The sequence below is a fragment of the Dicentrarchus labrax genome, unplaced genomic scaffold, assembly GCF_905237075.1.
Source record: "Dicentrarchus labrax unplaced genomic scaffold, dlabrax2021, whole genome shotgun sequence".
In the NCBI taxonomy this organism is placed as follows: domain Eukaryota; kingdom Metazoa; phylum Chordata; class Actinopteri; family Moronidae; genus Dicentrarchus; species Dicentrarchus labrax.
The window spans coordinates 17,270,736-17,298,429 of NW_026136706.1; the positions used below are offsets into that span (position 1 = coordinate 17,270,736).

General features: G+C 40.3%; 2 protein-coding genes across 2 annotated transcripts; one reads left to right on the forward strand and one right to left on the reverse strand.

The window, feature by feature from the left end:
- Positions 1-1,818: 1,818 nt before the first annotated feature.
- Positions 1,819-9,782, reverse strand: fancb (FA complementation group B). The gene is made up of 8 exons (XM_051403443.1): positions 8,684-9,782; positions 8,415-8,570; positions 8,246-8,332; positions 7,941-8,069; positions 6,664-6,836; positions 5,340-5,770; positions 5,019-5,259; positions 1,819-4,062 (listed from the first exon to the last, which is right to left on the reverse strand). Exons 1-8 carry the CDS (start codon positions 9,608-9,610, stop codon positions 3,651-3,653), a joined length of 2,556 nt encoding a protein of 851 aa, XP_051259403.1. The 5' UTR covers positions 9,611-9,782; the 3' UTR covers positions 1,819-3,650.
- Positions 9,783-10,060: 278 nt separating this feature from the next.
- Positions 10,061-27,634, forward strand: mospd2 (motile sperm domain containing 2). The gene is made up of 15 exons (XM_051403444.1): positions 10,061-10,210; positions 10,322-10,379; positions 10,955-11,110; positions 12,269-12,355; positions 12,550-12,704; positions 13,972-14,032; positions 14,146-14,184; positions 14,309-14,433; positions 14,903-15,076; positions 19,270-19,388; positions 22,691-22,784; positions 24,665-24,761; positions 25,532-25,652; positions 25,811-25,913; positions 27,039-27,634. Exons 1-15 carry the CDS (start codon positions 10,178-10,180, stop codon positions 27,189-27,191), a joined length of 1,575 nt encoding a protein of 524 aa, XP_051259404.1. The 5' UTR covers positions 10,061-10,177; the 3' UTR covers positions 27,192-27,634.
- The last annotated feature ends 60 nt before the right edge of the window (positions 27,635-27,694 follow it).

Here is a 27,694-nt window from a genome sequence, read left to right on the forward strand (position 1 = left end):
TTTGAGCTCAGACAAAAAAACTAATTAACCAAATATATCATCCTTAAAAAGACAAGAGAGACCTCATCAGCTCTTGATATAGAGATGGGTATCCTGTAATTACATTATCCTACTAATAATTCCATTCATTATCATACAGTGGGTAACGCCAAGATCCATCAACCTTATATTTTCTTTAATATAGGCAAACGGCCTGTGGTAGGTTTATTGAGGAGGCTGCATGAATCACACAACTACTTTTTTTAATGCTCAACACACAGGGATTATAAACTAATCAATAATACTAATCCTCACACGGAAATACCATCCATTTCACCAGCGCAGCCTTACATCACCGTCCATTATTATTGCTGTTTGAATAAGCAAGAGGCCTTCATGCAATCAATTCGGTGTGACGGCATATGAAGAGAAAATTATTTGCAGCTTATAATTGTGTTTAAGAGGGAAACAACTTTCCATCATTCATTAAGGTTTAGGGAGGCTGCTTTGTGAGGTCTGAGAGAGAGAGAAAGAGAGAGAGAGAGAGAGAGAGAGAGAGAGAGAGAGAGAGAAAGAAATGAGGGTTGCCATAGCAACTGCACAGCAATTGAGAAGGCCAGTGTGAGAGAAAAGCGGGAAATTAATGGAGTTAAAAACACTGGTGCATGATTTTGCCAAAAGTGTGTCTCACGCCTGAACATGAAAGCTACATTAAATTAAACATTATTTTACACTGTATTTAAGTGATAATAAAAGCAGCAGCAAATTCTTCTGTTTTCTGCGGGGTTTATTCAGAGGATTATGCTTACACGGCACTCTTCAGTCTACAAAACAGGCAAAGGAAGGAAAGAAGCCCGTGTTCTGTATGGGGTATCTGCCTTACACATTCGTGCAACAGAAATATTGTTGGTTGGTGTGAGATCATCTGTAGGCTTGTGGCATTGATCTATACCCCTTTCTACCCAGACGTCTATGAATACACACTGAGAACAGTTTGCTCCATGAATTAAAAAAGAAGGAAAGAAAAAAAAAATCCAAAGGATGTGGATTTAGAAATAAAGTAAGTGGACCTTGTGTTGAGTTCACAATAAGCAGTATTATTCATCTTGGGTGCACTGTTTGTAGTAGGGCTTAGTAAAAATGTGTTGATGTGATAAGCAAAAGGAGCAACCTCAATGCATAGTTTTTATGACTGTTATTACCTCCAATTATATAATACTTGGTGACATATTCTTAACCTATTTCCATTGTATATCAAATAATTTAAATATGGAAAAAAACTAAATTAAATGTTGCTGCCTCATGCGTTTTTTTCTCTTTTTGAACCAGTGTTACCTCACATGGGAGCTCTGCCTACAAAATCTGTGCAGAGACATAATCAGTGACCTCTGACTTTGTTTAGTTGACCCCTTACATATACTGTTAATGGTTGACCCACTAGGCTCCAGAGTCCAGAGAAGAGGAAAACCTCTAACCCCAATCAATAACAGTCAGCTGGGAGCAAAGACCAGAGCTGTTCACGCAGGGCATCAATATAATATAGCTTAGCAGCACCATTCATCATAATGGATGTCTCAATGTTAGATTATAGAAGACGCATTGAGATAATGTTACTCAAATGTTAAGAAAAAAAAGGTAAACCCAATAAATATTGATATTTATAAATATCAATATTTATGGTCAATAAAGTAAAGATCTTAGGTCTTTAAATATTGTGTTGTTATGCTACTTACATACAAAGTATAGAAATAAGATAGTTAGTTGTGATAAAAAAAATGGTCATTAAAATTTTTGAACATCAAAATTATTATATAGTAATGAAAAAATACAAAATATAAATGAGATTGAGAATTTTATTTTTTATATATCATAATTTTGACTTACTAACTTTCATTTTGACTAACCTTCCATATATATATTTTTTTCATTTCCTAGCAGAAATGGACCTCCATACCAAAGTGACAGTACGTGGCTGGCATCCACAAAGGTGTCAAAAGATGCAGGAATATGTCAATGCAGGTAATATTAATAAGCTAGATGGGGTGTAGATTTTGGTTTCTCCATGTCTGAGTTGTTTCATAACTACCACATTTTCATTCCCTATTAACGTGAGGCAACTTCAGTGGAGGGTAGAAACCCCGCAGCCCTCTTCCACCACTCAGAGTTAATAGAAGTTAACAAGCAATAATGGCATGACAAACCATATATTTTACTCTGGGTGGCAGTCGGGGCTTTGAGGAAACACCAATAAAATTGAATTTTCGTTTTCACATGTGATCCATTTACTGGTGGAATTCACAATTGTTCTTCGATGCTAGAAGTGACAAGAGTGGTGGGTGTCTTGCAGCAGAATAAAAGGTGTGTGTGTGTGTGGGGGGGGGGGGGGTGTTTCCTGTATGTGAGGAATTTATAAAAAAAAGTGTTGGTGTGCATGATCAACTTGCATGGAAGTTCAGTTGTCTGAATCGAATGGCAAAAGCTAACTGAGCTGCAAACGGGAGCTTTATTTCCATTCCAACATGACAAAAACAGGTTTTGCATGTCTGTAACATTTATTAACCCACAGCAGCATTACCATCATCAAGTAACACATTCGGAATTACTTGTGAAAATAGGAAACTTTGAAGTAATCGAGCTCAGGAGAGTCCTGTGGCAGCGAGTCCAGTGGAAGTGGCTATTTGCAATGAAGCAGAGACATTAAAGGTGTAAAAGAGGGGGAGTTTATCTCTCCGCAGACCGAGTACTACAAGCAGATGGAGTAGCTCCCGGAACAAACAAAATGCACATCCTCGTTTTTCAGCTCCCACTGGGAAGAGAAAACCACAACTCAATAGCCATTTTAGCAAACACTACTGGTCAAGCTGCCACAGAACTTAGGTATCCAGCAAAGCTGATACCCTTTTAAGTAGGGTTTGATGTTTACTTGAACGAATGGTATTTTAACTAGCAGTGCTGACAGCCTGTGCAGCATCACAGGAGAAATGGCATCCAAGGACTTTTTTTTTTTAAATTTACATTTCACAGGAAAATAACTGAACCATGAGGGGAAAGTACCACTAAAAGCTTTCAGTCAACTCCGACCACTGAGCAGATGTGTAACCCTTTGCTCTCTATACCATCTGTTGTCTTTATTCATGACAGTGAACAGTTTCTCACTCCAGGACGAAAGGGCTTTCTGTCTCCTACTGAATAGCACGCAGCAGCAGCCACAGAAGCAACGGACATTAAAGAGCGTTTTTGAACACAGAGGGTCTAAAGGGACATGAACAGAAGAATGAGCAGAGAGCAGTATCACATCAGTATCAGATTAAGGCTGTGAAACCCAGGAGGTGATCCAATGGAAGCAGGCTGAGGCTCTACACAGCAACAGACACTAGGCAGATATAAACCCCAGGAGGCTGTCTGAGAGAGAGAGAGAGAGAGAGAGAGAGAGAGAGAGAGAGAGAGAGAGAGAGAGAGAGAGAGAGAGAGAGAGAGAGAGAGAGCAGACACACACAGTTCAGCACAGACATAAGCAAGCCAGCAACGGGGGTGGCTCTCAGCACAGAAATGTGCAGCGCATGTACAATGAACTGTCTTTTTTGTGATTACCCTTGACAAGATTCACTATTGAAGACTGCTTATCCAGGAAACACATTCTTAGCCATAGGCTTTTCAACAATAACCGCATATTAGCTGAGCAAAGTTCTCTGAATGTCTAAGAGAGCTGCCAAATCCCCATCAAGCTGGACTTCACACATGCTTTGGGTCAGCCTATGATACCTCCCTACATCCACCAGGGGGCTCAACCTCATCCTACCCCTCTCCATCTCCTGCTGCCACACCTCTCTACACCTCTGGAGCCCCTCTACGGAAGCAGGCTCAGGGTTAGTGTCCTCATGTCCAAGACTCTTCTTCTTATCCTCCTCTTCTTCACAAAGTAGCAGTGACACACCGTCTCTGAGTGACACCACCTCTTTTTCCAGTGCCAAAGACAATATTTGAGCTGTACGTTGTCCTCTTGTACCTTTGACAGGCTGCATGGAGCAGGACACAGGGAGGTACGCCAAGAGAGAGTCCAGGAACCGGAGCATCTGTATGTGGCTGCAAAGCAACAACAAGGCCACATTTTACATGTTATTATATAATATGTTGTAATAACTTGTCGTTTCTTGATGTCTTCTTTTATCTTTTCTGTCATTTCTCAGCTGCTTCACACCCACCTACCTGTTTAGTTTTTTTGCAGATTTGTCATTCTAAGTGCTCCGTTTCCCAGAGAACCCTAATCACTTGATATTCAGTGGAATATCCCACCGACATGCATCCTAGTCAACTTCAAAGCCTTGTCAATTTTAAAACCATTAATATAAATTGAGCAGTGTCCTCTTGCGGAGCTACCTTGCATAGTTTTTTAATATAATTGAATAATTCCAGAGAGTCCCTGGTAGTAGAGTCTGAACCAAAACACAGAGCAGTAATAGCTTGCAAATGAAAAGAAAATCTCACTAATAGACAAATTATTCTGTTTTTCTGACTCTACGTGACTATTAAAATAGCAGCATACAAACATTTGAAATAATGCAAACAAAAGGAAGTTCTTCATAAAAGAAATTTGAAAACAACATTCAGACAATAGAATATAAAAGGTCAAATTAAGATTTGAAGAAAAAGATGTACTGTGTGCAGTTTGTGACCTTTGGTAGCGCTACAGAGCATTTCTTCTCTGAGTTTTCTGAGTGGGTACTACTTGTGTGATGCAATACAATGGTTTGTCAATGGTTTTACACTATTCCACTGATCTACAAATGCACCACAGTAAATGCAGAGGAGAAGAAGACTGCTAGCGAGTCAATATGTTTGCAAACATGGCAGGTTTCAAAGTCTTCCATAAATCAGCTGTTTTATAAGGAGGGAAAATGATTCAATATTGTGCTTTAGTATGTAACACTAAATGTAAACAGAAGCTTTGTTTATAAGAATGAAGAATTATAAACTGATAATATGATAATGGCTCAGTGATACAGTCATCTTACTGGTATCTGTAAATAAAAATGATTTACCTGGAGTGGATTGACAGCTCCCCCTGGAAAGGGGTTATCTGATGCCAGCGCAGCAGCATGACAGCAGATGGTCCAGAAGAATTTAACAGTAGATACTGAGGGCTCACATCTACCCTCTTACAACCGACTCTTTTCTGAATCCAGCCATCTATATCGCCTAAGCTGTGATCAGGAGAGTCTATGTGGAAGACCCAGTGATCCAGCACCGCCATCAAACTCAAGAAGTCCTCTTCAACCTCATCTGGGTACAAAAAGAAAACAATAATGAACATCCATGTGTCAGAATTTAAATCTCACGTCGTAGGCATTTGTGATTTTTACCTGTTTTGAGTTCGGGGTTTTTCAGCAGTCGGGTCTGGAAATCACTGTGGATGTCTAAATCAACTTGACCACAATGCAGAACAACTGGTGTTAGGTTGCTCACAATGGCAAAAGCATCTTGTCTCTGGGCATAATGGAGCATGACACAGCACTTGACACAGCCAGAGTTCAACAGAGGTGTCAGCTTGGTCACAGCAGTCACAGCCAGTCTGCATGTGTTGAGATCATTGAGTCTGCCGGCATTGTGCCGCTTGCTTCTTTTGGCTGCGGGCTCTGGGAACGTGGGGGCAGAGGAAGAGGAGGAGGAGGATGATGATGATGAGGAGCAGGGTGCAGGGAGCCAGAACACTTGGCTCTGGGTTTGGATGACTGCGGGCGTTGAGCTCTGGCCTGTCTCTGTCAGGATGGATAAGCTCACACTGGCCAATGGTCTGGAACGAAAATAACACATCACTAACAATCAGATATCACATGGACAGTAGGTGATCAGACTGGAAATCAGATACAAAGTGTGTGTGTGTGTGTGTGTGTGAAGGAATGTGTGACTGCTCGTGAGCCGATTAACAACACCGATATCTCTAAGGTGGTGAAATTACATCAGCTATGCAAGTGCAACCATCAAAGCAACAATATATGGACTCTTGGGGGCAATCATGCCAGAAGTAGTTTTCCTCCATTTCCAGCAGGAACAGGTGGATGAGGGGATGTGGTAGCTTCTTGTTCCCACAAAAGGAGCTGGGAGAGTTAATAAAAACATGTTGCCATGGTGACCACCGAGCCAACCTGCATCCACCTTGCATTAAATTCAGATAAAGTTGGGGGCAATCAAAGAGGTAAAATAATCCTTAATCAGTTGGTAATATTTGTTAACAGAGATTAGGTGTTACATTTCTCTTTGATTTAATCATGCAAGAAAAAAAAAAACAACCTCCAAGTTCTTTGAAGAAGTAATTTTTCACAGTTTTCACAGATGCGATTTACTCGACACCTCAGCAAATGGCACCATAATGTTTTGGTTCCGACAAACTTAATCAGGCAGCAATGATACGGCCTGACAGCTGGACAGTCGTACTTCTCACTTGACTAAAACATGGGAGTGCATATTAATTTTGCCTGCGACTTCACCATGCACACATGGATCCACTCCACCAGATGAGCTCATTATGCCTGACGAGACATCGAGTGGACGAGCATTTTAGAAAAATCACTACCAAGTGCTGAGATAATGTCACGTTCAACGGGCCATGTTTTGGAAGCCTGATGTCTTGGTGCACGCGGAAAAGTATATGCAATCAACTTCAATTAAAAAACAAATCATGTTTACACAGAGCTGTCAGTAGTTAGTATCACTCCCACAACCATTCGGTCCTCAGCGATGCGATGCCACAGCTTGTCAACTTGAGGTTTTGAAGACACTGCTGGCATGTCTTGTGTCTTGTCATCCATGGCCTCTTCCTTTGACTCGTCATCACAGTCCCACAGAGCAATGAGGCCTTCCTGGACAGAAAGTGCAAAGAAGACTATAATCAGTGTGACAGCATCGACAGCAATGGCAGTGTATGTCATACATTTCAATTTGAACATCAGGTCATCAGGTACACATGTAGTGGACTTTATAAATGCTATTTAAAGAGAAAAAGTTGTTGTAGTGATACTTCATGTCAAAATGTAGTAAAATTACTCGAATTTAAAATGTGCTTTTTTTTTTTAATCAAACCTTGGGCCATATGTATCAGTTGCTGTCTGTTTGTTGTATCCGTAACTGTGGACAGTTGTGTTGAGGTTCTGATCTAAATAGTTTTCTCTCCTGTCTTTTTGACTCAAGAACTGGTGAAAATATGCTGAATGATAATTTTTCTATTAAGATAAAAGTATTAATTTTTATTCCAGGTGAGTTTTAATTTCTCCATTCTAAACACAAGGTGCATATAATGTGTGTAATATTACTGCCAGTCTCTCTTTTGGCTATAAATGTTTTTTAATCTACGCTAAGGGAAAATAAAACTCACCTGGAACAGAACACAAATGCTTTTAGTCCTATTTAGAACATGGGGTACTGGGGACAAAAAACATGCAAAGAAAATGTCACCTGTATGTAACAATATGCATATATAACCTTTAAGTGGTGCTGGGCGGTATAGACAAAGATTTGTATCACTGTATTTTTTAATATTCTGGCAGTTTTATAGTGCTCTATATAGGATGCTCTATAAGTTAAGTAGTGTAAGTTTGTAGTGTTTTTTTCTATTGTCAGGAGTACATAGAATATAAAAACATTTTAATGTCCTCATTTATATACTGAGGGCTTTGATTACTATTGACAATTATTATATTATTATAGACAAAATGATACAAAATATAAAGGAATCAGAATGTTAACTATTTTTATAGTAGTAAATCCAAAAGATATGTTAACATTAACATGGCTTCCTTTTTTAAAAACAAAATATTTTAAAATAGTCGTATAAACACGGTAAGAGGGTGGGATTAATATAGATTGGGGGGGGTTGTGTTATAATGTTGAAACAGCCCACCAATAGCTTCATTCTATAACAGGCTTCAGAGAGTCGTATATCGTATATTGTATTACGTGAATAGTACCTGCTCGGGCTGTGTGAGAGTAGGGTCTCTTTCTGAGATCACATCAGTAAGGGCTTGGACTGACTGCTGTAGAACTCTTTCCTTTACTCTCTCTTCCTGTTGAAGCTCCCGCAGCACGGTCAATCCACTCTAAGAGACAGATCACATTTAATGAACAGTAACCTATATATTGGAAATTGAACACAAAGTGAGTACACATTTGTAGAACTATAAAATAGTCAAATGAATGTTACATACAATGAATATCATCATAACTTAAATGCTGTAGCATCATGACATGATCGTACAAAAAAGATGATGCTCACCTGTAGTCTGGACTCTAATGCTTGAAGAGTGAGGAGATAGTTCTCTGGTGGAGGAGATGTCTTTGGTGCTTCATTGTCCTGGCAATGCTAAAACATGCACTTTTTTTATTAGACACTCTCAACTTCTGTCAAAAATAAATGTAACTATGATGGGAAAATGATGCCTTACAGCATATGTAATGCCGCAGAGGTCTGTGAGGAGGAATCTTTCCAATGGGTGCTCTGTTACACCTTGATCCTTAAAAACCAGCAGAATCTGGTCTGTTCCACATCCCAAGAAGTCATCCACGTGGACCGAGCTGACACCTGACCACTGGGAAGCTATCTGGAGAAGAAAGTTTAACAAAAGTACACTTGTAAAAAAAAAAACTTGTAAAGTGAATGAAAGCACAGCTATAGAAAATGCAGCCCATAGACACTGAACCCATTTTTACATACCTGAAATGTCTTCTTCCATACAGCGCATACATGCCCCTGGTGAAAGGATACGGCAAACAGGCAGCCGTTTCTTCCTGTGTCGACTAACTGAATATTTTCAGGGTGTTCAAAGGGGAGCTGACATGTGTCCTTTACGATGCCATTCTCAAAGTAAACAAGCTGCTGATTAGAAGTTGCTGCAACCACAGCAGATTTCAACACACCATCACCATCCCTTTGTTCAGCTGAGAGCACCAAGAGGCATCGTGTGATGCAAATGTAGGGATGAGGCAAAACCATTGTGCCATCAAACACGTGTCCATCCTCAACAAAACAGCCCAGGGTCTGGCTTGTGGACTTATTCGAGGACTGTCCTGAAAGGTTTTGCAGGCCGAGAACAAACACCTGTTCTTTGTGAAGGGGGAGTTCTCCAACGACAGTGTGGGACAACTGAATGGGAATCTGTCTCACCTCTCCTGCCTGCAGAGATGTGTAGAAGACATTACCAGCGTGGCTCCACAACACTGTGGGGCCCCGGAGGATGGAGACACCCTCCCTCATTTGATATGGGAGTTTAAACTCAATGCAGGGCTCCAGTCGGTTTGAGCTGCTCAGTGTGAGGAGACTATACTGGAAGCCCTCTCCTTTCTCACTTTTCTTTGTCACCAAAACACACGGAGTAGTGACTCTCTTCTGAACATTTATGGCACATTGACATTTGACAATATCCACATGAGTGGATCTTCTCCTGCTGATGACAGCCGCTCCGCCTGCTGCCTTCACGAACGCCTTCTCCTCCCGTTCAAACGAAAGGCTGCTGAATACTAACTCACTCCTTTCGCCTTCGTTTGTGGCTGAAGCTCGTTGGCAGTTAAATAAGATTATCTTTCCACAGAGGGAAAGTCGATGGGGATTTTGACACACATCTCCTGAGAACAATCTCTCCATTATACAAAAAGGGAAAGTTCAGGCGCCTACCAGGTTCGATTCCTCCTGATTGACAGTTCGTGTTAACGTTGGGAGCGCTCACTTTTACGACACTTGTCTCACCAAGGTGTACAAAGTGGCCGCTCGCTGCTAAACCCAACGTTTGTGAGAGAAATGTAGCCGTTGGTTGTCAACGTATCATAACAACCGTAACGTACACTCGCAGCGGCGCGCCAACTGAAATTGAACGCTTCCTGTCAGCGCCAAGTGCATTGTGGGTGCAGAGTTGATAAACAGCAGCGAGTTGAAGAGATTACGCTCGCTGGTTCCGTTTGAGCGAATCAATTATACGGATGATTAGATAAACGCTTTCCGTCGGCTGTTGAATACAGTTAAACACGTCATCTACTCATTCAAGCGCAAACAAACAACACACACAGAGAGGTGGGGCCACGGCCGGAGCCAAAATGGCGGCGACCGGACGCCAGTTTCACACTCCGCACTGATTCTTCTGACGCTAAACGTTAGCTAAGACTAGCTAGCTCAACAAGGAACTACCACAGAGAAGGAACTCCGGGGCAGTCGAATATGGCTGAACTTGGTCAACACGAAGGGGAGCAGGTATCGTTAACTACCGTTACACAGCATTTTAGCTATTTTTATTTATTTTGTAAACAAATGTGTCTGTTGAAACGAAAGGCATACTCTAACCTGAACGAACTCTTTTGACAGGACATTGAGAAGAAAATTGAGGAGACGAGACAGAGATTTAAGAATGAGTTCCTGCAAGGTAACACAGTTGTTGTGGATAAACTGACATTAACTTGACGGGTCACTTGTTTTAGTGCTTACATTTTGGAGTTACTGTCAGCTAGATAAATCGATATACTGTAAGTTAACTAGCTGTTGCATTACTTTGTCACGTTGGTGACATCATGACCTAAATGCTGAGAGCCCAGATAAGCTCCAACAGATAACTAACGTTAGCCAACATTAGCGCTGTATTGCCACATGTACTCGTTTACACTAATGCAGCCTGTGGTTATAACGTTTAAGATTAGATTAGAGTAACATTAGAGGCTTGATTGTCACTGCCTGTTAAACACAACAACATTTGGTTTGGCAGCAACTTAGCAGCATATTTACATAAATATAAAAAAAGGAGAAGACATGTATGCATAAAAATATAAATAGTCAGAATCATCATGGCCCGCAGGTGAACTTTATTGTAGCACATCTCTTTTTGGTTTTTAGAGGGTCATACTATTTTTATGGAAGTAGGGAAGTCCGTGTGGTTGAAAGTTAAACATTGAGCTCCTTGAATTTTGAACGTCATGTGATTCAGCCTTTGTATTGTGTTTACAGATTCAACAGAAAAATATGACTCCAGGGATGTGGAAAGGCTTCAAAATGATGAATCACTGGTGGAAGGCTACCTGACATGGAGACTTTATGTCATTGATGATGCCTTGAAAATGATTGATGAAAGCCTTCAGTGGAGAAAAGAGTTTGGTGTGAATGGTAAGAGTCCACGCTGAATAGTTTGTACGATTTCACATCAGCTAAAAGTAGAGCAGTGCCTCATTTTTGATATTAAAGATATAAAATATATAAAGATATATAAAAACTAATTTTAAAATGTCTTGGTTTGACAAAAATTATGTTTTTGTAAAAACCCTATTTTCATTTAAGATGCCAAAGTTCTCAAGTGTAAATGTTGCCAAAGCAGGAGACGTTGTCCAGAAACTTTGCCTCAATAGAATTGTCTAAAATTGCCAAAATGTCTGATTTAAGTTATGAACTACATAATCAGAGAGTAAAATAGTCCTTAAATTCCAGCTTTTGGAACATGATAACCCTTTTTGATAGTTGATCCTACAGGCACGATTTCATCAGTGCCAAAAAAGTATTGAAGTTCAATGTCCAAAGCAGAAATGTTGACATTACCATATTTAGCAAGCTTGCGACACAGATCTGTGGTTTTCTTTGTGCTGCTCAGAACCCAGACAGAGTGTCATTGTGCGTTAAACACCCATATCTTCATGCATAGGCTAACCCCGAGAACAATCCCCACTGTCTCTGTTTTCTGAGGAGTTCAATTTTGCTGTTTGTTAGCCTGTAATCCAGCAAATTAAATTTATCAAACTGTTGTTTTTAGGAAATTTGATTTATTCAGATGGTTAGTATCCAGCGGCCTTATGATGTTAGTTCTTTTATCGACCCGGGTTGATGATAAGTGTGTTATCTTCTGTCAACTCAAGCAGCTTCAGATTTAAGTGTAACTGGGATCTTTAACAGATTCTATGAAACTGTATATAAATAATAGTAAGTGAGAGACTACTAGTAGAAGCCCAGGAAAGTACAGCTGTCCACTCGTGGTTTTCATACATGTATGTTTCGTACAGTGTTACTATTACTACTGTAGACCACTTTTAGTTATATTTGTGCTTGTGATGACTCCTCTCCAGCAATAGAAGATGGCTTTGCTGAGTATTGTCAAGACAAAGCAGCTGTCAATTAGATAAATTAAGCGTTGCAATCATTTTGTAGTAAATATTAAAATGTATAGGAACCTTACAAGCAACCATTGCCCTTGTTACATTCTGTTTAGCTAATAATTAGATTATAACAAACACCAGTTAACAGTAAGTAATGTGTGTGTCTGCCTGCGTATTTCAGATCTCACTGAGAGCGTCATTCCCAAATGGATGTTCGAGACTGGTGCTGTCTACCTCCACGGCTATGACAGAGAGGGCAACAAGCTCTGTATGTGCATGTTCTATTACAGCGATGCTTACAGTAAACTCTAATGTTACACACTTACAACTGAGCCTTTCTTTAACTGTCAGACAACATATCAGTTACATTAGAAAGTCTTTAGCTGTCACTGAAATTCTACACTAATACAAAGCTTCTAATTCCTTAATTAATCATTTGTATTCTCTGTTTACTTTGTTCAGTCTGGTTCAAAGTGAAGTTACACACCAAGGATGCAAAAACAATCTTGGACAAGAAGAAGTATGTTGCCTTCTGGCTGGAGCGGTATGCAAAGAAAGAGCCTGGGATGCCACTCACTGTAGTGTTTGACATGGCAGAGTCTGGCCTCAGCAATATAGTAAGTCTGTGATGAGGGTGTTTCAAAGGAAGCACTTCTTTTTTTATTTATGTGTCAAGCTATAATCTAGGTTTTAATTTAGCTTCTTTTCTTGCAGCTATATCCAGGTCTCCAAGACAAAACTTACTTTGCATTTTCATCCCCTCCCTGTTAAATAAGCTTCACTCTTATGTCAGAAAAAGACCATTTCCTTGCTGCGACCGCATTTAAAAGCTGTTGAGCATCCTCATATTTCTTGCTGTTTGAGCTGTGGTCTTGCAGGGACTGATGCTTCAATGGTTTTACACTTTGGAGATTAAAGTAACCTTTAAATCCCGTTGGTCAATTCGAGTGGACTGTCTAATCCGCAAGACTCGCTGTGTCGCAGGCGTTAGCTCCTTGATGAAGCTCTGTCAGCGAGTGTGTTTCATTGGCTAGGCTCTCTCCTGAAGAAATGGCTCTATTAAATACAAATAAACCAACACAAGGAAAGGCAAAATTGATAAATAGCTATGCAACTCAAACATGAAATGAGTAGATTAGAAGATCAGTTTGGAAAGCAGCCTCATTGAGGCTGTTGAACCACAGTACAAGCTAGAGCAAGGGTAGCCAGTATGATCTCATTAAGGCTTGGGAGGGAGTCTGCTGCATAGCAATGAGGCTTCTAGCCAATTATGGAGCCCAGCCAGGATAGCAGGGCCGTATCTATTGACATATTGTCTGTTTGCCTGATGACTGTGATTAACATAAAACAGTAAGATGAACATTTATCATTTTCATCCAAAAACATTGTAGGAGAACCTTTCACCTGAATATGCGGCTTCTAGATGAGATTTATAGTGTTTATTTTATCTGTTTTATCTGCCCAATCTAAAAAATATATATATGTCAGAATCCCTTTATTATTTATGTGTAAAAATTTATTTAAGTCTAAGCCATTTGCTGTGAACTCTTCTCCTTTTTTTTGTTGTTGTTTTTAGGAAGACTGTCACCTTGAACTGGTTAAAAGCTGTTAGATCTAGGTGGTGCAATCAAATGGTGTCAAAACAGCAAGTAAAAACTTTGCGAAATAGCCTCCTCAAGTCTTTTTCATTTGAGAGAACGGTCATTCAGAGGAGCATGTAATGAATTTTCATTTTCTGTTAAGTGGGTCACTGCAGATCTACAGGTGGTTAAGAATGAACAAACATTTTCCTTGTTCAAAATCCATAACGCTTCTTTTATAGCTGAAGCACCGTGTGTCGTTACACTTTTTACATCAGCGTTTTTTTTCTGCTTTGTCTTTCAGGACATGGAGTTTGTGAAGTACATTATCAATTGCTTCAAAGTATATTATCCAAAGTTTTTGTGTAAGTAACAAAATTTGTTATAAGCATTCGTCAATAGTGATTTTTGCTACTTTAAAGTCAATTTTGAAACATAATTCTCATGGACAAATTTTGTCCTTTTTCTGTCGTTTCAGCCAAAATGATCATCGTGGATATGCCTTGGATCATGAATGGTGAGAACGGGCCTGCCTTCTCTTAGCAGTCCATACAAATTTGAATGTTTTTATGTCCGTTGGTAACTTATATAAATAATAACATTATTCTGACATCTTGAGCATAATCATGTCTCTATTTCAGCTGCATGGAAGATTGTGAAGTCCTGGTTGGGACCCGAGGCAATCAGCAAGCTCAAGTTTGCATCCAAATCTGAGATCCAGACATTCATAGACCCAGAGTACCTGCCACCTCACATGGGTGGAACGGTACGTTATAATGTCTTTCTGTATGTGTCAGCATTCAAAATAGCCTGATTTAGTGCATTATTAAGTGTCTGTCAGACAGTTACAGAAAGTGCAGTAGTTGTCACCCATTCATTAATATTTATCATCTTTCAGTGGGATCCCATTGTAATGTTGGTGTGATGCACAGTTATATTGTGCAAGTTGTGAATATAAACCAATTTAAGAAATATTTTTCCTATCTTGAATGTTTGTGCCACACTGAAATCTAATTAGTAATTAGTAGGTTGAGCAGCTTTGTCAGGTCACAACTGTCCAGTAAACAATAATAGTCATTTCATCACTTCAGTAAATGATAAACATCAGTTAGATTTCATAATCAAGTCATTGGACTTCCTGTTCTTATCAATGACTTTCAGTATGACTAAATTGAGATTGTACACACTTAAAAAACCATGCGTGTAGTGATATGACTTGTCTGGCTATATTCCAGGACCCCTTCAAGTATAGCTACCCGCCTCTTCCTGATGACGACTTCCAAACGCCCATTTGTGATAACGGACCTATTGTTAGTGAGGATGACACGGAGAGCAAAGAGGGTGAAATGGAGGGCAAAGATGCACTTGAGTCCAGCTTCAACTCTGAGGTTGCTGTAAAGCCCAAAAAGGTACATTTTCTTTCAAGTTCATATCTAGCTGCTATTAGCAGTCCTTCAGAGCTAAAAGCAAAAATCCCTTAACCTAAATGAAAACACATCTTCACCCTTGTACACCTTTTTCATTTCTCTGCAATATAAAGGACTGCTCCTTGTGTGTTTTGTAAGTCTCCACTTTGATGAGCTCAGAGTGATTGGGTCATGATCAATCCTAATTGTGGCAATTAAGCCAGTGGTATCCATCTCTTTATGGGCGTGACATTCTGCTAGTAGTCAAATTGGATGCCCTGTGGTCAGAGATTCCTCCTGTTTCTTCATTCGCTCCCTTTCTTTAAGTTGAGCTTCAGATTACAGCATGTAATCAGACCACTCCTTGGAGACAACTGTGAATTAAGTGGCAAGTAATGCCCTGATTTGGATGATGTTAAGCTCTTTCTCATTGTCTCTGTGAAGGTGACTCCTAATGTCTTTGGCTGCAAATAAATCCAACCAACACAAGCCCATGCATCGCAGCCAGCGCTCTGCTTTTCTCATCCTCTCAGCTCCTCATATGGTCCACAGAGTCAGTTATTAGCTCTTCCCTGCTGTAGCTAGATTCCAGCACGCAGCCCATCACCGAGACGCCCCGCAGGCTTCGTCTTGAATATGTCTACGGCCACTGTCGACCACCCCCTCACTCCGGTGTCACCACATTTTTACCTACTCACAGTCAGGGTTGAAACTTATGTCACATATTCTACCAACTCCCTGCAGGACAATCCAGCCCTCGCTTCATAATCTATTTAACTTCTTTTCTGGCTAGCAACGTGCAGAGAAAGCTTGCATGGAAATAGACGGAGGGCATTAAGGGGTTTATCTCAGGATGTGCCTGGTATCAGGGAATGCCTTGTATGCATGTATGTATGTATGTATGTATGTATGTATGTATGTATGTATGTATATATGTATGTATGTTTTCGGCCATGGTTATTTATTATTTTTGCTTTGTTACTTAGTGTTGCAGCTGTTATTTACAGATATCTTGTTGTTTTTCTGCCACAGCTAGGAAGCAGCAGACTTGGGCTTAACCCACATTTGATGTGAGGAATAGCACATAAATGCGCTCTAGTTTCTAGAAGCTGTTGAGGCTTTTTTGTAGCCTGCTGCCTATAGGACGCAAACTATATCTCCTGGAGAGAACTGGTGTTGCTGCATCACCCGAAGCTACTCTCATGAGCCTCCTAAGCCCCAACAAACAAACAGAGCCCCCATTGTTAATAAACACCACATTGGTCATGCACAACAGATTTAGATTTATAAAGCGGAGATATGCAAATCAGTCAATTGTTAGCCTCAGCAATAATCTACAGTCAAAAGTTTGGAGTTTGTTAATATTCTTACTGTAAAATATAAACATGGCATCACCTCACACTCTTTCTCCAGATGCTAAACCCAATAACTGTGTTTTAACAAGCACTGCAGTCCTCGCATATCAAAACATTTGAGTCACCTTTGTCGGAAAGGGCAACAAACCTTTCAGGTAAGCCAGACAAACTAGTTAAACAACCACTCTAGTTACACATACACACAGTGAGCGTGCTGTGATATACTCTAAGTGGGTGAATATGCCTGACTTCAATCAAATGCTCTCTATGGGTTGTAGAGGAATATTTAGGGTGAGAGGACGGAGTTAAACAGTTGCTCTTCCAGCTTTGAAAGGGGACTTGTATAACCATGAAAATTAATGTTAAAGGTTATTCATGTGACTTCTAAATACTGCCAGTGGCCCACGTTAGAAACTAATTTTAAACTTAATCAACCCTACCCTTTGGCCTGAAGCTCATTAGTTAGAGCCTTTGGTGTTATAAACTTTTATCAAAAATTAATCAGGAGTATCTAAAACAAACACAACATAATTAAAGGCAAGGTTAGAGAGAGTGGTGATGAGAGGTTAATAGGAACGCTCAAGAGAAATTTGTAATTGTTACAACAGGTTAATTAGCGGTGTCTTCTCTGTCTTGATATGTTTTCAAAGCTCCAGCACTTCTGCTTGCACGGAGTGAAGTAGTTTCATCAGGCTTTATGAATTAGAGTTTATTTCTGGTAGCCTGTGCTGTGACTAAACCCGCGGAGCTGTGTTAATTTACCAGCCTGTCGACACTTCAAGCCCGTCTGAACGCATTCCACAGTACTTGTGCTCAGCTCCCTGCTTCTGATCCATCTTGTCTAAATAAACAAGAGACTCCCCCACCCCCACCCCCTTCCACTACCACCACCCATCCCAACCTGAATTCCTCTTGGGTTCCAAGCAGCACTGCGCTGATAACTTATTGGGAAGCTAATTGCCTTTCTCTCTGTTTTGAAACAAGGGCTGGAGATGGTAAGGCAGTGTAGGATCACACCCACACAAGAAGCTCAGAGTCCAGAAGATTTCTACAGGCTGGAAAGTCAGGTGTACTCACGTGACTGAATTTTTGTGAGTGCACCTCCTTCACAGTCGACTGGCGTCATCGTCGTCCCTTGACCTTGTCCTGGACCCCACATTTCAATTTGACCCTCTAAATCATATTGCACTGTTTGAAGACCACAAAAAATGTCTGACTTTGTTATCAAGGGATGTAGGCTAAATGAAGTAGCCTACCTTTTGCACATTATCATGTAAACACTGAGCCAAGCGAAGTACTTAACATTTCACATTATAATCGTGTCAGAGTGAAGTTACTGCCCATTAACAATCTTCTCTTCTAACCTCAGATTAAACGCTACTAAGATAATTACTGTTATATTACAGCAGTAGAAGTTATTAACCCTCAGCACTACTTTAAACACTCCTTGCCTTTGAGGCAACTTTTTAACAAAAGACCTTTTGTGCCTTGTCCTCTAACATTATCCTTCACCAGGTCTGCGACTCTGGAGAGTGCTAATCATGTATCTTGTTTTGAACCTTAATATGTACTGTATAATCAATGGACACTCCTCTTAATGAGCATTTCACTAATCTTTGCGTTTAGGATTATGTAATCTTTAATCATTTCTTTGTCTTTGAATTTCTTATCTTACACGCAATGTGTAGAAATCACAGTGAAGTTCTCTAATTTTAGATGTCTTTTATTACAGATTATTTTATTTATTTGTGTGTGATTTATTATAGTGTTAAGTGTTTTTTAAATTCACTTGTTTCTCAAATAAATTGCTCTTTGTTTATCTATAATGAAATTTTGTGTGACGGATATGGCAAAAGCAGCGCCAATGATTCTCAACAGAACACTGTTCTTTTAATTATACAATCTGTATGACAGTCTATTTCAAAGTTTCATTTTGAATGAATACTTGTTTTTGCTTTTTTTTCTAGTCACATCATTACCTAATTGTGTTGAGCTTGCTCATTAAAATGACAAATAAATAGAGACATTTCATCAGCAGCTGATTATCTCTTGATGTCTTTATTGTGGCATTTGCATGACAGTCCGCCATTAAATTAATATGACGTGTTTTGTTGCTTATCACAGCAAATGACGCACTTCCCCTCTGAGTCACACATGTTCCCATCACATGCAGACTCCACTTCCCTTTGCCCCCTTCCTTCCCTTCCTCCAATGATGTGCTCAATCTCCCATCTGTTTTACACAGCATGTAGTGGCAGCCACACTGTGAAAGCATCCATCTCCCCCAGCTACTTCATCTACAGTGCCCAACACTTGTGCAGACGTTTCACAATTTCTATCGTGTCAGCTGTCGTATGGTCTCGAGATATGTCAGCTGATTATTTGGGTCAAAGTTGGGGATGTTTTGCTGAAGTGAAAGTATTTCTATAATGTATGAATGATACCATGACTTCTGGTCTGGTTGTGCTACTTTCGTTCTTCGTTTTGTGAGTAGTCACAAGTTTGTGGTCTGGCTTGCATTGTCAAATGGAAATGCTACTTGTTGTTCTGGTGACTACTAGGAACAAAGGTCAGGAGGAGTCATTACAGGAGTTTCTCAGAAAAATAAAAAAAAAACATTTTCACGAAAGATTCTATTTTGACATTACACTTTACCATTATTTCACAAGAACCTTACAGATGACTGTCAAGAGCTTCATTAACTGATAGCTTTCTCGTTTCTCCATGTGAGGCCAAGGGTCAAACATTTCATTTTCAAGGAAGGAACCAGATAAAGGTCACGTGATTACATTATCAGTATTCTAAGTCTCTTTTCTAATTAAGTGTTCTTTGTTGTTTCAGGTGAATTTCCTGGAAGACAGTTTGAGGTCAGAGGAAAATGATAAAGGAGACACAAGCGTCAGGACCAAAGGAGCCAGGAAGCCGCTGACCACCTTCAAAGGCCCCCTGCTGGATGTTAGGTAGGTCATCCTGCTCACGCCCCTCTACATCTGGTTGCAGGACATTTCCGTACTTCGCTAGGAGATGATCATGGTCACATTGCTGTTCAGAAGGAAAGAAGAGGTTGTTTGCGCACTCGGCTGTATTTTTTTGTCTGTAAATACAGTATAGCAGCGTGTTGTTTGGATGGACGTTTCCTTGACAGTGCATTGAGATTTTTTTGGGAGCATGCAAATTATAGGGAACAGACAACCTCTCCTTTGGGTGCTGTTCAAAGAATGCAATACTGTGACGCTAGGGATGGGATTGTCAGTCTATTGGTGGGTAGGTCAATCGATCGATTGATTGCAAGGAAATGTTATACAGACATTGCTGATTGCCAGAGGACGAATCCCTTTTGACTTTGGTGATCCCTTGGCTTTACTCTAGAACCACCAGCAGGTTGACATTTTTGGCTTTTAGTGAAGTCTTGGCTTTTTTTTTGGATAGATTGCCATTTTGTTCAGGCATTCATGGTGCCCAGAGGATGAATACTAACTACTTTGTGAACCCCTCACTTTTCCTCCAGCGCCACCATGAGGTTCACATTTGGGGTTTTGAGTGGAATGTCTCAGTTATTGAATCAGTGAAAGTTTGTACAAATACTCATGATCCCCTCAGGATGAACTGTAATAACTTTGGTCGCCTGACTTGTCATTTATCGCCACCGTTGGGTCATAATGTCAATTTGTCCAATACATCGGGCTATGATTAATTAATTGCAAAACAAAACCTCAGCTTTGTATTTATTTATTATTTGTATTTAGTGCTGTTTATCAAAGATCAGACAACACTATATTATGATGGGGCACATAGTAAATAATAAGCAAGGTAACAATGTCAGTGTGAGCATATTAGTATGTTGACATTAGCATCTAGCCTACAGCACCACAGTGCCTACTGTAAGTACAGGCTCTCAGCTGCTAATATGGCTGTTCACTTTTTAAATCGCTTTCACACCAGTAGTTTGGTACATTTGGTCTGGACCAATGGAGAACAGGAGATAGTCCTGCTGTTCTGGTCCAGTTTGTGTTCATACAGGCAATGAGACCCACATGGGGAAATCAAATCCTGATGACTGATAGCAGGTCTTGCAGCACTTTAATGCTTCTCATGTGTATATTTATTTTCTCTGGTTTCACAAAGAGCTCATGTTGTATTATTAGACTTGCATAACGCAAGCTATGAGTAAGGACAAAATGACTTATCTTGAGCACCAATAGTATGTGTGTATTAGTTTAGGATCGCTATGTGCAGCACTTTTTAATAGACTTAATGAACTCCCAAAATACACGGAGTAGGATACAAACTCAACAATAAACTGCAGGTTTAACTTCTTCTGTCTGATTGATCAAGGAAAATCATAGCAGCCCAAACAAAATTTGCTAACCAGGCAAATGCGTAAGAGTTCGTTTTAACCGAAACAAACAGGTTAGGTGTGAAAGCATCCAGTTGTGTTGTCTTGAACCTGCATCCGAGCCAGAGAGGTTGACTGGTCACCAAATTAATTCTGATTTGATGCCCAGAACTTATGGTGCATTTATCCTTTGAGCAAGACACCCCACACCTTGTTCAGGTGTTGCATTATGTCTGACTTTACACTCCTACCCCTCTGAATAAATGTACACCCAATTGCCAGTTTATGAAGTGCACCTAGCTAAAATAAAAATTTTACATTATGAGTTCATGAAGGCAACTGTATTAAGACTTCATTATTAGAGATAGGTGTACCTGATAAACTGGCAACTGAGTGTATGTGTATTAAATGAGCCATATGCAAAGAGAATTTTAATTGCCTTGTACATATTGACAAAAAGGTTCTCTTCACGTATTGGCTGAAAGCCTAAAGTCATTATTGACGTGTTTGTACCTTTACAGCTCAATTGATCTGGTCACATGTGGGCAGGAATTAAGGATGCTACCCATAAATTGTTCAGTGAGAAACACAGGCCAATGGTAAATTGAACTTTAAGAATGGGGCACGTCGTCAAACATGTTTTAATTGAGCACTCATTGAATTGCAAAGGGGATATTGACTTCAGAAGCGGTGTATTGCAAAGGAGTACAGCAATAACAATGATCTGGTTGGTTCTTGGGTAAATATCCAGCAGTGCATTCTCGCACTGTATGATGTTACTCCTCATTTTCATGAATAAGGTCCGTTGAGTTCTGTTTTTTCCAGAGTAACCGCTTTGATGTGAGGATTTTGACAGCTCTGGGCTGTGAATTATAGTGATAAACAGATTTAAATGAGCCTTAAATGCAATTATGTTTCTGAGCTGTGTTAGCCTTAATTCGAGGCTGTGGGCTTTAGAGGGGAGTAGGGGGCTTTGATCTTGTGTTTGCCAAAGGTTTCCAGAGCCCGTAGACTGATTCTGAGTGCCAAACTCTACAGCTGTTTTACTGGCGGGGGGGGCACATGAAGGCAAGGAAAAAATATATAGCTTTGTTCCGAGCAGTTTTAGTCCAACATAGCCAAGCTACATCAATGAGAAGCGTTATAAATGTGAAGCAGATATTATAATCCATTTTCTAGTTTCTTGGCTAAAGTCCCCAATGCAATAAGGGTTCACTGTTTACTGAGGCTGAATTTATCAAATCCATACTATTTATAGAGTTAGACTGTTGCTAACTCGGCTAGGAAAATCCGCCTGAGTGCTCACCAACAACGAGCGCCAGAGAACGATATGGCCATTAAGATGAAAATTCGTACTCTCTTGTAGCGGGGTCTTGTGTCGTTGGTGGTACATTCTTCTAAATTAAATGGAAAATAAAATTACAGGTGCTGACCACCTGCTTGTGGTACACACAGCTCAACAACAACAACTCAATTTTGTCCCCGGGAGCCCTTTGGCAGGGTATTTCAGTTACGGGAGGACCGCATCTATATTAAAGTAAACATGCTCGACAGAAATACTGTATTTGAAAGCATGCTTTTAATCTTTTTTTAGCTGCAAAAACTTGCTACTATAGGAAAGCTTTGCTGAAGCAGATTGCTAAGGTGTCCCAGGATAATCACACCACATAGACTGCGAGGCACAGGAATCGTAACAGTCCAGTCTGTTTTAATAAGGTACATAAGAGAGAGAGAAACAATAACGCATGCTGTGAAGCAAATGGAAACTTCTGTCTACATCTAGCAGTACTGAAGTGCACAAATAGACATTTTATAACACAAGCTTAACTGTATTTTTAAGACCCAGGCCACTGGTTTCCACCCAGACAGCTGTTTTAATGTGGCTCTTGTTTTACAATGTGTACTTTTTCTCTTCTCTCCCACCAGCCCTGCAGAGGAGCTCAGCTTTGGTTCTGGAGAGACAGAGAAAAAAAGCCTCATTATCCTGAGCAATGTGACCAAAAATCAAGTGGCCTTCAAGGTGAGTGTGAAGGCACTCACGTGCGTGTGGTGTGTGCGCACTGACTTCTGTGCTTAAGTTTGTGAACACGGCATGAGTTTACAGAACAATGGCTTTACTGCTAAAATAAATGAATATGAAATAATTAGATTGATAAATCTTTCAACAGAAAGTTTTGTCAAATAAGTAGTTCAAGTAATTTCTTCAGCAAAATTGTCATTCACTATTATATACAGTGGGTACAGAAAGTATTCAGACCCCTTTAAATTTTTCACTCTTTGTTTCATTGCAGCCATTTGCTAAAATCAAAAAAGTTCATTTTATTTCTCATTAATGTACACTCAGCACCCCATCTTGACAGAAAAAAACTGAAATGTAGAAATCTTTGCAAATTTATTAAAAAAGAAAAACTGAAATATCACATGGTCATAAGTATTCAGACCCTTTGCTCAGTATTGAGTAGAAGCACCCTTTTGGGCTACTACAGCCATGAGTCTTCTTGGGAATGATGCAACAAGTTTTTCACACCTGGATTTGGGGATCCTCTGCCATTCTTCCTTGCAGATCCTCTCCAGTTCTATCAGGTTGGATGGTGAACGTTGGTGGACAGCCATTTTCAGATCTCTCCAGAGATGCTCAATTGGGTTTAGGTCAGGGCTCTGACTGGGCCAGTCAAGAATGGTCACAGAGTTGTTCCGAAGCCACTCCTTTGTTATTTTAGCTGTGTGCTTAGGGTTATTGTCTTGTTGGAAGGTGAACCTTTGGCCCAGTCTGAGGTCCTGAGCACTCTGGAAGAGGTTTTCTTCCAGGATCTCTCTGTACTTGGCCGCATTCATCTTTCCTTCAATTGCAACCAGTCGTCCTGTCCCTGCAGCTGAAAAACATCCCCATAGCCTGATGCTTCCACCACCATGTTTCACTGTTGGGATTGTATTGAGCAGGTGATGAACAGTGCCTGGTTTTCTCCACACATACCGCTTAGAATTAACGCCAAAAAGTTCAATCTTGGTCTCATCAGACCAGAGAATCATATTTCTCATAGTCTGGGAGTCCTTCATGTGTTTTTTGGCAAACTCTATGCAGGCTTTCATATGTCTTGCACTGAGGAGAGGCTTCCGTCGGGCCACTCTGCCATAAAGCCCCGACTGGTGCAGGGCTGCAGTAATAGTTGACTTTGTGGAACTTTCTCCCATCTCCCTACTGCATCTCTGGAGCTCAGCCACAGTGATCTTTGGGTTCTTCTTTACCTCTCTCACCAAGGCTCTTCTCCCACGATTGCTCAGTTTGGCTGGACGGCCAGGTCTAGGAAGAGTTCTGGTCGTCCCAAACTTCTTCCATTTAAGGATTATGGAGGCCACTGTGCTCTTAGGAACCTTGAGTGCTGCAGAAATTCTTTTGTAACCTTGGCCAGATCTGTGCCTTGCCACAATTCTGTCTCTGAGCTCCTTGGGCAGTTCCTTCGACCTCATGATTCTCATGCACTGTGAGCTGTAAGGTCTTATACAGACAGGTGTGTGCCTTTCCTAATCAAGTCCAATCAGTTTAATTAAACACAGCTAGACTCCAATGAAGGAGCAGAACCATCTCAAGGAGGATCAGAAGAAATGGACAGCATGTGAGTCAAATATGAGTGTCACAGCAAAGGGTCTGAATACATATGACCATGTGATATTTCAGTTTTTCTTTTTTAATAAATTTGCAAAAATTAAAATTTTAAAGGGGTCTGAATACTTTCCGTACCCACTGTATGTAACTGTAAATTGAATTGTCGGTTTCAGACTACTAGTCAGACAAAACAAGTATTTTGAAGACGTCAACATGAGCTGTGGGGAATTGAGATGGGCTTTTGTCCCTATTTTTGGACATTTCATAGTCTGACAATGTCTCTGGTGTGTCCACAGGTACGGACCACAGCACCTGAGAAGTACAGAGTCAAGCCCAGTAGCAGCTGTTGTGAAGCAGGAGCATCAGTAGATATAGTGGTGTCCTTACACGGAGGTACTGCACTTTAACTCTGCACTCAGTAGATATTTTCAAATACTGAACTTCAGAATAATCAAAAGGTCCAGTCTATTACCTTCCCAAAGTGCCAGCATCCACTTTTCTTTGCCTGACATACATATTTCAACAGTGATAAAAGAATCATCTCCCCAAAACAAACTATCAGACAACTGACAGTGCTGTGCCAGTGAAAACATTTTGTGGCCTTCAAAGTACTGAAATGTCAGCTGTAGGTTATGATGTGCTGCATACAACTCAGGAAGCAGGGCTACCTATTTCAGGGTTGCTTTCCCCCCTAGCTTTTATGCTGCGGTGGGGTTTTTTCTCAATACTATCATATTTAGCAGTAAATCCTTTTAACATAGCCCCTCTGTTTCTGTTTTTAAACCAAGTCAGCCAGCTACCTTGGTTTTGTTTTTGATTTAAACTCATTTCAATTCTGAAACCCTTCCCGTTTCTGTTTTTATGTAATGGGATACAGATTTGTTGCAAATTGTAACAATGTATGACCACTTGGGAAGTGATACAAATGGTCAAAAATCCCTCCGAAATACCATATTCAAGTCCTTGTATAACACTAGAAACATTCCTGCTGTCATTTGGTATGAAAACTCTATCTTAACTTGATATTTGGAGATTTCTATAAGAATTGTATTTTTCTGCAATTTAATGGCAAGCACTTCTGTTCTGGAAATTGCTTAGAAATCAATATACTTAAGAAAGCCATAGTGAAAGAGGTTAATGTTGCCCTGAATGTTGTTTGGCAGGCTCTCAAGCCTCTCCACAGGACAGATTTTTGGTTATGGCTGCCGAGATGGACAGTGTTGGATCACAAGAACTGGCACAGTTCTGGAAAGAAGTACCAAAAACTAAGGTCATGGAACACAGGTATGCGGCTGTGCTCCCTTTTTAGCCATGTCAGTAAATATCTGAAAGAATTTGTACACTCTTGGTGATGTTCTGTTGCCGCACAGTTCTCATTACAGTTGTAATGGCTGAATATCACCCGGATGGCCTCCGCTCATTAGATTGTGACTTTCCCACAGATTGCGCTGTCATCTTCTGGAGAGTGCTAAACCCACAGTGAGTCCTCTCAGGGACAGCCCTGTGGAGGCAGGGACCAACGGGCAGCAGGAATTAAACACAGCGGTGAGTTCTGGTGGAAGAGAAGCCTTGTTCCTCTACACTACTTCCAGTATTATCTTTAAGTTACAGTTTATTTGTTCATTGAGATACATTTGACCCCCATTATAGACTTTGTAGACTCATTGTTTAACAACCCATTGTAGTTCAATACTACCACATCAGTTGAACAATTATTAACAATCTCTTGAAAGATCAGACTCAGAAAGGTGAATGGCACCAATAAAGACGTAATGATCACTTACATTTCATATGAGTACGTTTAACATTTAGATTGATTGTATAATGTTAGGTACAACTACCTGGTTTATAACTATTATTAATATTCTTCACATTTTGGGAGATATGCTTGTTTGCTAACTTGCAGAGCATTGGATGAGAACATTTACACCACTCTCACATCCGTGTGTTAACTATGGAGCTGGAACAGGGAGGCAGTTAGCCTAGCTTAGCATAAATACTGGAAACAAGGGGAAGCAATTAGCCCGTTGGCTCTGTCCAATGTTAAAAGACACACTTTCCAGCATCAAGTAAAAAAAAAACTACAGTTGTAGCTTTCATGGGAGTTGCGTGCTATAACTGTTTATTGACAAACAACAGTTTCAGGACCCGACCAACAGTTTTGTGTTGCCTCTCTGCTGATTGTCTCACAAGCTCAAGGTAACAACAAGACTCTGCACTCTGAAGTCACTGCAGTTGACTGTTGTTCTCCAGGGGACTAGTTATAGCACGTAACCCTTCAAAACTCAAATTTTTGCTTTTCTGTTTATGTACATATTAAATAAATAAAATGTAACATGTCAATAGGCTTTTAGTTGTGCTCATAGGAGGAGAAAGATAGGCCAGTTGTTTCCTCTTCCTCTTCCTCTTCCTCTTCTAACTCGTGGTAAGAAACCTAACCAGCGTATTTCCCAAAATGTCAAAGCGTTTCTTTTAAACGACTGTGCATCTCTAACATCCCGATATATATATATATATATATATATATATATATATATATATATATATATATATATATATATATTTTCTTTTCTTTTCTTTTTTTTTTTTTTTTTTTTTCATGAATTTCATTACAAGGCTGCTTAGATTGACAAACTAGGTCAATGAACCAGTTTTCTCTTATCTCACCAGCTCATGCGACTGATGGCCTGCAACTCACGGATGGAGCAGAAGCTGAATACGTGTCTGTGGGTGCAGAAGGTTCTCACTGGGTTGGTGCTGGTCCTTGTGGTGCTGAACCTGCTGTGTCTCTTCATGCTGGGTACTTCCCAGCAGCCGTCCTGACTTGCCACCGCTCCCTCCGGCTAAGGGAGCTGTGGCTAATCTATCGACCACAGATACACAGACAGTTCCAGCGAGGGCGGGGGGGGGGCACGGTCATCCTGGACTCTCCCCTCCTCCTCCTCCTCCTCCTCCTCCTCGCCTCCCCTGTACTCCTCACAGGTTGCTGTCATGCATTTGAGGGGGGCCGACTTTAGGGACATGTGAGTTGTTATAAGAAGTGATTGTACTTGGTGCTTTTCAGGCACTTGAGAGTAAATACAACAGAGACATTTTTAACAACGTGACATCAGATCAATAATAATGTATTTTTTATGACGGATCATTGAAAAATAAATGTGTATTTATTGCAGAAGTCACAGTTATTTTTGTGATCATAATAATCTACAATTTTTTATATTGTAGAAATCTACAGAATGTAAAAAATAAACACTTTTGTCAATTTACATCATTTTGTTGAACATGCTTTTTCTCCCAGCATAGTCGGACATAGATTAAAACAAAAA

Coding starts and splice junctions, on each gene's coding strand:
- mospd2 (XM_051403444.1), top strand. CDS start 10,178: ATGGCTGAACTTGGTCAACACGAAGGGGAGCAG. Junction 14,033..14,145: donor ATATTATCCAAAGTTTTTGT/GTAAGTAACAAA, acceptor CTGTCGTTTCAG/CCAAAATGATCATCGTGGAT. Junction 19,389..22,690: donor GGCCCCCTGCTGGATGTTAG/GTAGGTCATCCT, acceptor CTCTCCCACCAG/CCCTGCAGAGGAGCTCAGCT.
- fancb (XM_051403443.1), bottom strand. CDS start 9,610: ATGGAGAGATTGTTCTCAGGAGATGTGTGTCAAAATCCCCATCGACTT. Junction 8,571..8,683: donor TATGGAAGAAGACATTTCAG/GTATGTAAAAAT, acceptor TTTCTTCTCCAG/ATAGCTTCCCAGTGGTCAGG. Junction 5,260..5,339: donor AAACCCCGAACTCAAAACAG/GTAAAAATCACA, acceptor TTTTGTACCCAG/ATGAGGTTGAAGAGGACTTC.